The sequence below is a fragment of the Cucurbita moschata genome, unplaced genomic scaffold (assembly GCF_002738365.1).
Source record: "Cucurbita moschata cultivar Rifu unplaced genomic scaffold, Cmos_1.0 Cmo_Scf00028, whole genome shotgun sequence".
Lineage (NCBI taxonomy): Eukaryota > Viridiplantae > Streptophyta > Magnoliopsida > Cucurbitales > Cucurbitaceae > Cucurbita > Cucurbita moschata.
The window spans coordinates 93735-106331 of record NW_019268544.1 but is presented as its reverse complement, the minus strand read 5'-3'; the positions used below and the strand labels follow the sequence as shown (position 1 = coordinate 106331).

The 12597-nt window shown below is 34.0% G+C and overlaps 1 protein-coding gene across 1 annotated transcript; it reads left to right on the top strand.

The window, feature by feature from the left end:
• Positions 1-8910: 8910 nt before the first annotated feature.
• On the top strand, positions 8911-12011 carry LOC111463318 (heat shock cognate 70 kDa protein 2). Its single transcript, XM_023107199.1, has 2 exons — positions 8911-9249; positions 9984-12011. The coding sequence occupies exons 1-2, from the start codon at positions 9036-9038 to the stop codon at positions 11720-11722; spliced, it is 1953 nt and encodes a 650-aa protein (XP_022962967.1). The 5' UTR covers positions 8911-9035; the 3' UTR covers positions 11723-12011.
• The last annotated feature ends 586 nt before the right edge of the window (positions 12012-12597 follow it).

Below are 12597 nucleotides of genomic sequence, written 5' to 3'. Positions count from 1 at the left end.
TGATGGATCTGTCGAGCGTTTCAAGGCTCGTCTTGTTGCCAAAGGTTATACTCAGGTTCCTGGTCTTGACTACACTGACACTTTCAGTCCGGTTGTCAAAGCTACCACTGTCCGTGTTGTGCTTTCTATTGCAGTCACAAATAAATGGCCTCTTCGACAACTTGATGTCAAGAATGCTTTTCTCAATGGAACTCTTATTGAACGTGTTCATATGGAACAACCTCCTGGGTATATTGATCCTCGATTTCCCACTCATGTTTGTCTATTAAAGAAAGCCCTCTATGGTTTAAAGCAAGCTCCTCGTGCTTGGTTTCAGCGTTTTAGCTCATTTCTTCTCACACTTGGGTTTTCTTGCAGTCGCGCTGACACGTCCCTTTTTGTCTTTCATCAGCAATCTAACATTATCTATTTGCTTCTTTATGTTGATGACATTATTGTTACCGGCAACAACTCATCTCTTATTGACAGCTTTACTCGCAAGCTTCATTCTGAGTTTGCTACCAAAGATTTGGGTTCTCTCAGTTACTTTCTTGGTCTTGAAGCTTCACCCACTCCTGATGGTCTCTTTATTAGTCAGTTAAAATATGCTCGAGATATTCTTACTCGTGCTCAGTTGCTCGATAGCAAACCAGTTCACACTCCCATGGTTGTTTCTCAACACTTGACTGCTGATGGTTCTCCTTTCTCTGATCCTACTCTCTACAGATCTCTTGTTGGCGCCCTTCAGTACTTGACTATTACGCGTCCAGATATTGCCTATGCTGTCAATTCTGTCAGTCAATTCTTGCATGCCCCTACTGCAGATCACTTTCTTGCTGTCAAACGTATTCTTCGCTATGTCAAAGGAACACTCCACTTTGGTCTTACCTTTCGTCCATCCAATGTTCCTAGTACGCTAGTCGCTTATTCGGATGCTGACTGGGCTGGTTGTCCCGATACTCGTCGTTCTACATCCGGCTATTCTATTTATCTTGGTAACAATCTGGTTTCTTGGAGTGCCAAAAAGCAACCTACTGTCTCACGCTCCAGCTGTGAATCTGAGTATCGTGCTCTTGCCACAACCGCTGCTGAACTTCTTTGGGTTACGCATCTTTTGCATGACCTCAAGGTCCCTATTTCAAAGCAGCCCTTACTCTTATGTGACAACAAAAGTGCTATTTTTTTGAGCTCTAATCCCGTTTCTCACAAGCGGGCCAAACATGTTGAACTAGATTATCATTTCCTTCGAGAACTTGTTATCGCTGGCAAACTTCGCACACAATATGTACCCTCTCATCTCCAAGTTGCTGACATCTTCACAAAGAGTATTTCTCGACCTCTCTTTGAATTTTTCAGATCCAAGCTTTACGTTCGTTCAAATCCGACGCTCAGCTTGCGGGGGGGTGTTAAGGATAGTTGACCGTCACTATAAGGCAAATATCTAGATATTTGCCTTACATTACGGGTTACCATATTTGCCCTCTTATTAAAGGCAAATATATTGCATTCATTTATTATTCTTTCCTTTTATTACTATTTCCATAATATTTGTAATTTACCATATTTCTGTATTCTGAAAATAATTATAAATAAGAGAACTCTCACCCCCATTGAGGTGTGGTGGATTCAGCAAACATTCACAGTCACAATCGCACTTGTGAACGGTTGGACAAGCATGACCGTGACACACAACTGTGTCGACAATTACCCGCATTCGTATAGCTAGTTACCGATATTAGTAAATATAAAACATAAAACGTAATAATCCAAATTTTGGTTCGTACGTAAGTTTTTGTATTAATTAAAAAGTGGATGCGATATTTTTGTTATTATGATTAATATATTTTATTTTATTTTCTCTCCTCTTTTTTCATCCATGATTGGCATGGTCGTTATCATTGTTTGTTGTTCGTTTTTCTTTTTTTATTCTTATCTTTCCAGTTTCTCTCTCTCTTCTTCCCCGCATTTCTCCTCTTCATGCCCGGACAACAATCTCAGTCTCGATAAAGGTTTCCCGTTACTTCTCCACTTGATTTTCATGTTACGTGAACGATTTTCCTCAACTTTGCACTTGACGACACATCTTCAATTCACTTTTTAATGCTGGGAAGATTGTTTGTCTCGACCTTGCTGCTTCATTTCCTCAAATTTCCTCAAATATACTGAGTTCGTCCCTTTAGTGCATTCATCCCAAGTTAGGGTTTATCCTTGTCTCAACCTCGGTCTCCACTTTTTTTCTTTGTCTCGGTCCTTTCGTATTAATGTTCTTTTCTTTGTTCATCTAATTCTTCTTTTCTTGTGGTTTGTTATCCTCTAATTACTCCTGCGATGTCTCACATCCGTCGGGGACGAGAACCACACACCCTTTATAAGAGTGTGGAGACCTTTCATTTCCCTAGCATACGCGTTTTAAAGCCTTAAGGGAAAGCCCGAAAGGGAAAGCCCAAAGTAGACAATATCTACTAGCGGTGGATCTGGGTCGTTACAACTCCTCCCTTGGATAAGGTTGATATGACCCCAACAAAACCTCGAGAACATTTCTTTATTCTTCAACCTTGTCTTCACTTCATCTTCAACAAGGAAACGCTCACATTCTCTATGTTAAAAACAAATATTTAAACGAGAACTTTTGAGCGTTTCTTATGTTTTTCCTTACGAATTAGGTTAAAAATAAAACCCGATTGAATTGAATCAAGATGTCACCGATCGAGGGAACGCATGACGTGTGTCTCCTTAAGAAGTTGATTGCTCCTTTCAATGAGACCGACTAGAGCGGAGGCCAATGAATTGCATTTGAGTTTCGACACATATTCTATTTTTTCAGCTTAGTTTTTCTATGTCAGTTTGACTTTTGTCGTGCATTAGGCTTCTTCTCGTAAATGTTGTCTTTGTGTAATTTTTCTTTATCGTTCAAACTGGTCATATCGGCTATCGAAGGGATCAAATGAACCATTTTTTTTAAATTATATATCCCATCTTAATACTTGGTCACAATCAAACTTGGGTCATTCAATGAACAAATTTATTAAATGTGGTCACTTATTGCTTCTTAGCCACAATATTCTAATCTCTTTAATAATTTAATTATAATTAAATATAATTTTCATTAATTTAGTTTATGTTTTTTTTATTAGAAAATAATATTTCTTTTAAGCTTGAATTTCGCCACCTGTATCAATTTCAACTTATTTTAAATTTATTAAATTAATAAAAATATCTCTCAATTTTATCGGAAAAATATTTATAAACTTTTAAAAAAAATTAAAAATATGAAAATCATTAATATTTATTTCAAAAATAGTTTGAAATTTTCTTAAAATACTGTAAAAGCACCCTCAATTAAAAAAAAAATAAATAATAAATAACAATACCCTTTGTACTACATCTTAAAAATATTCGTAAATTTTCAAAAGTAACATTAAAAAATTTAGAAATAATCTATGAGACTTCCGTAGACAATTTTCGTATATACTGACGGTAAGAAATTTTTTTTTAACTTTTAGGTAAAAGATGTTTATGTTACTTTTCAAATTATACTCGTATTTTATTTTAATATAGTCCCAGTAAGAATATTTTTAAACTTTTTTTAATGGAAGGGTTTAATGAAAAATTTTAAAACTCTACAATATTTGTTTTAGATAATATTTAAAGCGGTAAGATATTTTTTAAATATAGTACTGACAGTTTTCTTCTACCATCGACCATAAAAGTATTTTTATTAATTAAAAATTTATTTTTTCAAAGAAAAACACAAATTTTTTTATTGAAAAAAGACTTATAGAAACTACCTATATATTAATTAATATATTAGGAGCTTTTATGTCCGTTATTAATAATCTATGTCCACGAGACATAAGACTTAATTTAAGGATCGTCGTATAAAAATTAAATCCATACATTTAAAAAATAAAAAAATAAAAAAAAAGTTAGAAAAGATTATGGTAAAATAAATTCAATCATTATTATTATTATTATTATTATTATTTATTTTTATTTTTTAATAAAACATGTGGCCATTAGAGCATATTGTATAATTGGATTTATTGGGGTTTGGAAATATTTTTTAATTCCCATACTATATGGTTTATCTCAATATGTGCCCTCATCTAAGTAGCAATAAATTTGATCATTAAAATCCTTTCTTTTTTTAATTAAAGCATAATTAATATATATTCTTTTCTTTCACGTACAAAGTTGAAACACCAAAAAATTTACATTTAAATAGTTAATGTTATTATTAATATTACAACGTACACTTCTTTAGATGTGAATGACTCAATATTCCATACGTGATGATTAATAACTACTAAAAAGAATTAAAATTTATTTAAATGAATTATTAATATTGTGATATAAATTAGAAAAAAAGTTAATGTGGATTTTGATATGTTCCACAAGTTGGATTGGATTGCGTTGGTTGAAAAAATCTTTTGAACTAACTCGAAATTTGGGGTCAGTTGGATTGGTATCCCGAATAATTCAAATAAAGTTCAATTTTTTTTAATTAAAAGTTTTAAAAAATAAATTTTACTTATGACAATATATATATATATATATATATATATCTATATATATAATGAATATATATTTACAAAATATTTCAAGATTAAAACATTAAACTTTATTTTAGAAAAATAACTACATGGGTTGATCCAATTCCAACTATGCGTTGAACATGGTTATTTTACAAACATTTAGATTATATTAATTGCCAATCATTTATTGGATTAATTAAATGCTAATTCACCACTTGTGTTAGTTAAATATTTATGTGGAAGGTTATTTTTGTCAATTTATCTTTGGTCAAAATAATTGCCCCATTAGTACATGCACTTATTATTTCCTAAATTTATTTATTTTTATTTTATTATTATTTGATTTAATTCAGCCAATTAAAAAGAAAATTATGCATTTGATATTTTATTATGAACCAAATATCTAGATACGGCCTTTTTACCATAAGCATCTTGTTCCTTCCATTTATTACTATTTTTTATAATTTATTTGATTATAAATAAATAACATTCGCCGATTTATAAGTGTGGTTGATTAAGCAAACATTCTCAATAGCCCCATAATTATTTTCTAAAATTCTATAATTCTTAAAAATAAAATTTTAAAAAATTGTCAAAACAGAATTGGTCGAAATTCTTAATATATATATATAATATATATATGTATATGTATATTTCCAAATGCATGATATTTTATATCTAGAAATATACGTATATATATTATTTATTTATTTACTACATAACATATTTATCTTGGAATTCAATTTCAACCGCCCAATTAAAACAAAATTAATTTTGGTCTATCCGTTCATGTTCCCTATGCATTAAAATATATATGTAAAAACATTTTTTATTTTATAATTTCTTCTCGTTTAGGGCAACCAAGCTAACGTCAAATTTTATTAATAATTATAATTTAAATCTAATGAATCGCTTATGTCATAATTTTCTATAGTCATCATTCAGCAGATAAAAGTTACTTCACAGATCACAAACGGATCTTTTCCAATAACTCATGGAAAAATTTGACTCCTTAATATCAGCTCTTTGCTACATAGGACTATAGTACGTTCCAAGGGTTGAATTTTTCACCCATGAGCTGGGTAAAAAATACCGTCGCTAATATATTTTATAAAAATTGAATGCATTTAAATAAAGTACGGTAAGAAGCGTGTTAATCAAATATAGATTTAGTTAAGCTAACTCGTGTTGTTTCGGGAGTAAATACCCAAAATGCCCCCTAATGTTAGTTTTGATTAGTGGTATGGATTCAATGGATCTTAATTTGGAGGCCCACCTGCACCTGGGTCTCTGGCCCACTGTACTAAAAATTAATTTAATTTTGAGTAATATTGGTAACAACCTAAACATATGGAGACGAATAATCCCTCTACCCCAGGTAACGGGTCAGGAGGAACACGTGGCGGATTTTGATTGACTAACTTGCCAAGTGGCCTACTAGTGGCCGGTCAATTAATATCGTTCAGGAAAACTGACGGCTCTGATGCGTCCCTAGCCATCAGGAGCTTGCCTTTGCGGCAATGGCGGAGAGCCAAGAGAATGATTCGTACACGTGTACTTGACGTGTCGTCTTTTCGTTGGTTTTCTGATTTGGAAGCCAATTATTGAGAATTTATGTCACAAAAAGACACAAAATAATAATAATAATAATAATAATTGAGTCCTAGATTTAGAAAATTGTTGTAATATCAATTATCTAATTTAACAAAATAATAATTATTATTATTTTCATAAATTAAAAATGTATAATATTTTATTATTATTTTTAAAATTTTTGATAAAAATATTATTATTTATTAGATCTTTAAAATAAAATTTTATTATTGAACTTTTAGAATAAAAATGGATATAATTTGAAAATATTAAAAGATATTTTTTTTCTCATAAAATCAATTATTGAAAATTTTTAAAGGCAATGGACATTTGTTGTAAGGTTATAATTGTAAAACGTTATACGTCATTTCCATTTTTCATAATTTATTCTTTCAAATCATCTTGGTTTCAATCACTTATATAACTTTAACAATATTTTCATATTTTAAAATTATTTAAGACCATCATACAAATCATATGATTTATTCTTTCTAGTCCTATATAAAATATAATATCATCAACGAACAAATTTAATTATTTTTTCTAAGTTAATTTAAGCATAAGTTTTATGACCCTCATAATTTATAAATATTTTTGGAATAAGAATATTATTCTTTGTTATAAATTTCATAAAGTATTAATTTTATTATCTTAGGTATGTAGCCTAATTTTAGCTTGAAATTCATGGATGTCGATCATAAACATAGCACGTGATTGCATCGAACCTGATAAGCCTTTTATATCTATACAGAGTTTGAACATATTTCTATCCGCTCAAAACAATTCGAGTATTACAATTGTCCGCTCACTATATATATATATATATATTATTACACCGTAATTAAAAAAAAAATATAGACTCCACGTTTATTTGACTTCTAAATAGTGGAGCGTTCTTTTTTTTTTTTTTTTTGCTGAAAAAAGTAACCCCTCGTAAATAACGTATGGTCTATAACAAAAATTCGTTGTTATCGAATCATTAGATATCATTTTTTTTATTGAGGTATATTTTGGTTTAGATAAAAGCAAATATAAATTAGGTGACGTAAACATGTTCGCTACAAAAATTGCAAAAAAATTGGGTATTAAAATTTTTAATTTTGTCCCGAGTTACTTATAAATTCAAAATTGACGGTTTAATATTTTAATAGACGTGATTATTATTTTAAAAAAATTTGAATAGGTTTAGAAATATACTTAACATTTTTTAAATAAAAAAAAATATTTTTTGAATAAATTTATGATTTTGGAATGTGCCCACTCCCCCATTCCTTGTTCTATTTTATTATTATTATTTTTAAAATGGCAATAATATTGCATCAAATTCTCCTGGTGAGCTCAGTAATCACTACAATAATTAATTATTTTATTTATTTATTTATTATTATTATTTATTTTAATGGATTGATGCGTTTATTATCCCTACAACAATTGGTGCCTTTTTGGATTCTTTAGTACCCAATCTTCCCTAATAAATTCACCCTTTATTTTATGAAAGGTATATTTTAATATAAAATATCTCAATATTTTATGAATTAATTCTGTTGGCCCAATTATCATGGGCCTTTGCCACCGAATGTAGCCCAGTTTCTGCGGCCCATTTATCAAACCCAATTAGTTGGAAGAAGCCCAAATTCTGGTCACTTATGGGAGTTATCTAATGCAAACACAAACATTTATGATTAGACATCTCCTTTAAAATCGTCGCATGACCTTAAGTTCTTTCCAATCTCGAAGAGGGTTGGATGTGTGATATTTCTCTACACACGGCCCATACACATGCACATGGATCCACTAAGGAGACTCAACACGCTAACGCTTCACCGAACGCCACAAAAGGAGAAAGGTCCGCATGATATCATAGCGAACATAAACATCGAACATACGAATCTATACTAACATAACATAATAGAAAAGTATCTAGATGCACGTGACATACATAAATGCATGATGTCCTAATGATTTAAAAATCATAGCTTAACTTCAAAATCATTTCATGTTTCCTTTCATCCATGTTAGAGTTCACAGATGCATCACGCATACATAACAATCATTGTGTCTTTCATCTTACACCATCATATATTCTATTGTACGGTTTCACATGGCAAAACGTAGCATGACATCCATAGTTTTTCATTTTGTTCATATAAAGATATATTAAACACATCACATATATACATTACATGGTATTATACATCATCACATAACATACCTAAATGCAACATAATATTGTTGGGCATTCACATGTCATGAATCCAAGTCAAATGTATGTGAGCCCATGACATAAATTTCAAGTTCAAACATATGTATTACATGTTTTATTGTTTTTAAATTGTGTTTGGAAACATCTGTGTTACATGTTTTCATTGTTTCTTATAATAAGCTGCGTTGCTTTTCATCTTGTCTTGCAAACATGTCTAATTCTATCTAATCAAATAGATTACCGAACATATTTTTTTAAAAATTATTATAAAAGATATATAATTTGTGGCTATTATTATTACAATTATTTTTTTATATACAAAATATAAAAAAATACACTATGGAACCATCTAGATAATTTTAGACAATTAAAAATGAGAAGAAAATTCAATATTTGTTTCGCGTGTCGGGGAAAGGGTTTGTAAAATACACGGCGCGAGAGGGAAAGTGGGAAATCTGAAGTCTACGCCGACCTCATCTGATAAAATCTGGCCGTCCATTCTCTCTTCAATCCAACGGTTCGGATAAGCCACAGGGATTCCGAACCTTCTGGAATTTTTTGAATTTTCTGGTTATATAATCATCTCATTGCCCTCTGCAACACTACTTAACATAACCTAGTTACGCCTCTCCTTCATTTCATCTTTCTTCCCAGATCTCCGCTTCTTCTTTCTTTGATCCACATTTATCTCTTCGTCCTAGCTACCACCGTAGCTGAACACCATAATGGCCGGCAAGGGAGAAGGTCCGGCTATCGGAATCGATCTCGGAACCACCTACTCTTGCGTTGGTGTCTGGCAACATGACCGTGTTGAGATCATTGCCAATGACCAGGGTAACAGGACTACTCCTTCCTATGTTGGATTCACCGACACCGAGCGTTTGATTGGTGATGCTGCTAAGAACCAGGTCGCCATGAACCCGATAAACACCGTCTTTGGTAAGATCTAGCTCCTTCGCTTTCTTTGTAATCGGATCTCGTCTCACCTCGAGTTTCGTTCAGTTTTTAACGACATTATTAGTTAATTCTCCTTTTTTGTTGCCTTCGGATTTAGAAATGTTGTTCTTGGTGAATGTGTTCTGGTTTTGTTTATGTTTTTGATTTGTAGATCTTGTTTTATTCTTTGAAGTTCTTTTAGATCTGAGTTTTGTATCGATAATTAATCCTGTTTCTTGTGGATCCGATGATTTCAGTTATTGCATGATTTAGAAATGTGCCATGTATGTAATATAGCATTGATGATATAGACAGGACTTATTATTTATACCTAAAGAACTTATTGAGCAGTATGTAGCTGTATTGTTCGTCATTGTGCATTCTTTTATTGTTCTAGCTTTGAATCTCGTATTATTGAACTTCGATTGGTCTGATCATGGATAACCTTTGTTGTCCATTGAGGAGTTTTGTACTTTAGTTCAATGTGATGGAAAATCATTTATTCATAATGTCTTTCGGCATTGTCACGACAGTTCCTAACAGGTTCTTGTTCTCCTGCATTGGTGTTTTGTTTCATATTTACAAGATTAGGCCGTTAGTTTTTGTCAATGTGTCTCTCCAATCGCACCACATTTGTGAATTGGCAATCGTACTCTGTTTTTGTCATCGATTCTCTGTTTTGATGTGTTTCGAATTGAGTTGTTAACTAATTAATTGTCTGATTGAATTGGGCGCAGACGCGAAGAGGTTGATCGGAAGAAGATTCAGTGACTCTTCAGTCCAGAGCGACATTAAGTTGTGGCCTTTCAAGGTCATCCCTGGCCCTGGTGACAAGCCCATGATTGTGGTTAACTACAAGGGTGAAGAGAAGCAGTTCGCTGCTGAAGAAATCTCTTCCATGGTTCTCATTAAGATGCGTGAGATTGCTGAAGCTTACCTTGGTTTCAACGTGAAGAATGCCGTGGTCACCGTTCCTGCTTATTTCAACGACTCCCAACGTCAGGCCACCAAGGATGCTGGTGTTATTGCTGGTCTCAATGTCATGAGAATCATCAATGAGCCCACGGCTGCTGCCATTGCCTATGGTCTTGACAAGAAGGCAACCAGTGTCGGGGAAAAGAACGTTTTGATTTTCGATCTTGGAGGTGGTACTTTTGATGTCTCTCTTCTCACCATTGAAGAGGGTATCTTTGAGGTCAAGGCCACTGCTGGAGATACTCACCTTGGTGGTGAAGATTTCGACAACAGATTGGTCAACCACTTCGTCCAGGAGTTCAAGAGGAAGCACAAGAAGGACATCAGTGGCAACCCAAGGGCTCTCAGAAGGTTGAGAACCTCGTGTGAGAGGGCTAAGAGGACTCTCTCATCCACTGCTCAGACCACCATTGAGATTGACTCCTTGTATGAAGGAATCGACTTCTACTCCACCATCACTCGTGCCAGATTCGAGGAATTGAACATGGATCTTTTCAGAAAGTGTATGGAACCCGTCGAGAAGTGTTTGCGGGATGCAAAGATGGACAAGAGCACCGTCCACGATGTTGTTCTTGTCGGTGGATCTACTAGGATCCCCAAGGTCCAACAGTTACTGCAGGATTTCTTCAATGGCAAAGAGCTTTGCAAGAGCATTAACCCCGATGAAGCTGTTGCTTATGGTGCCGCAGTTCAAGCTGCCATCTTGAGCGGTGAAGGTAACGAGAAGGTTCAAGATCTTCTTTTGTTGGATGTTACTCCGCTCTCGCTTGGTTTGGAAACCGCCGGTGGTGTCATGACTGTCTTAATTCCAAGAAACACCACAATTCCCACCAAGAAGGAGCAGGTATTCTCTACCTACTCCGACAACCAGCCTGGTGTGTTGATCCAAGTATACGAAGGAGAAAGAACAAGAACCCGCGACAACAACTTGCTTGGAAAATTCGAGCTCTCCGGCATCCCTCCAGCTCCCAGAGGTGTACCTCAAATCACAGTGTGTTTCGATATCGATGCCAACGGTATCTTGAACGTGTCTGCGGAAGACAAGACCACCGGCCAAAAGAACAAGATCACAATCACCAACGACAAGGGAAGACTCTCAAAGGAGGAGATCGAGAAGATGGTTCAAGAGGCAGAGAAGTACAAGTCGGAGGATGAGGAGCACAAGAAGAAGGTAGAAGCCAAAAACGCCTTGGAGAACTACGCATACAACATGAGGAACACAGTGAACGACGAGAAGATCGGCGCCAAGCTATCCCCAGCTGACAAGAAGAAGATCGAAGATGCCATCGAGCAGTCCATCCAGTGGCTTGACGCCAACCAGCTGGCTGAGGCCGATGAGTTCGAAGACAAGATGAAGGAGTTGGAGAGCATCTGCAACCCAATCATCGCGAAGATGTACCAAGGCGCTGGAGCCGATATGGGCGGCGCTGGTGACGACAGCATCCCGACCGGCGCTAGCGGAGGTAGTGGTGCTGGTCCGAAGATCGAGGAAGTCGACTAAGCGAGTTCGACTGTAGTATTTGCAATGTCGGTCCTATCTCTCACTTTTTTGTCATTTTGGAACCGTGGAATTTTGAATTATCACTTGGTGGCCCAACGACTGTAAGCCCCACCGTTTACGGACATTTTTATTTTTTGGTCTCCCACTCTCTGTTGCTATAAAAGTTTCTTTGAAGACATTTTAGTGAGCGGTGGAAATTACTTCTAAGCCACAAAACTCCCTCAGCTTACTTCTGCAGATGTAAAATTATTATCAGGACTTTTATTAAAGAGATCGTTTTGGCTTCTTCTAGATTAATAATTTAATATGGAGGTATGGTTTTCAAGGCTTCCGTATAGAATTGTGGTGTTATTACACGCGGTTTGAGCTTGGAAATATACAATTAGAGATCAGAATTGTGGGAATGCTTATCTCAGCCGCCAACCTTGACTCTCTTCCTATCCCTTTATTTTTTGTAAAAATTCTTCTACTTTATTTTAAGTACTTAATTTATGGAGTCAAAGCAAACTCAATATTCAAACATAATGGAATATGACCAATCCTAACAGTTTTGTAACCCTTAAAATGTGATTTATCAAATCACACCGAAAAAAAAAAAAGAAAAAAAAATCAATTCCGAGGATTTTAAATTTTATTGGATCGAATATTATGAACTAAGAAGATATATAAACCGTAAGAACACCATCCATATAGAAACCAAATCATCGAGATGACTCGGAGTTGCAAATGGGTTCACGGGATCGACATAATCGTTTTCAATTACGGAAAAAATTTGGCTATAATCAAACAACCAATGATATTTGTATAAATGACAAAAAAAAAAAAAAAAAAAAAAAAAAAAAAAAAAAAAAAAAAAAAAAAAAAAAAAAAAAAAA

What these genes read in the sequence shown, in the direction of transcription:
- LOC111463318 (XM_023107199.1), top strand. Translation starts at nt 9,036, where the DNA reads ATGGCCGGCAAGGGAGAAGGTCCGGCTATCGGAATCGATCTCGGAACC. An exon ending in CCCGATAAACACCGTCTTTG is followed by an intron (nt 9,250 to 9,983) that starts GTAAGATCTAGC and finishes AATTGGGCGCAG; the next exon opens with ACGCGAAGAGGTTGATCGGA.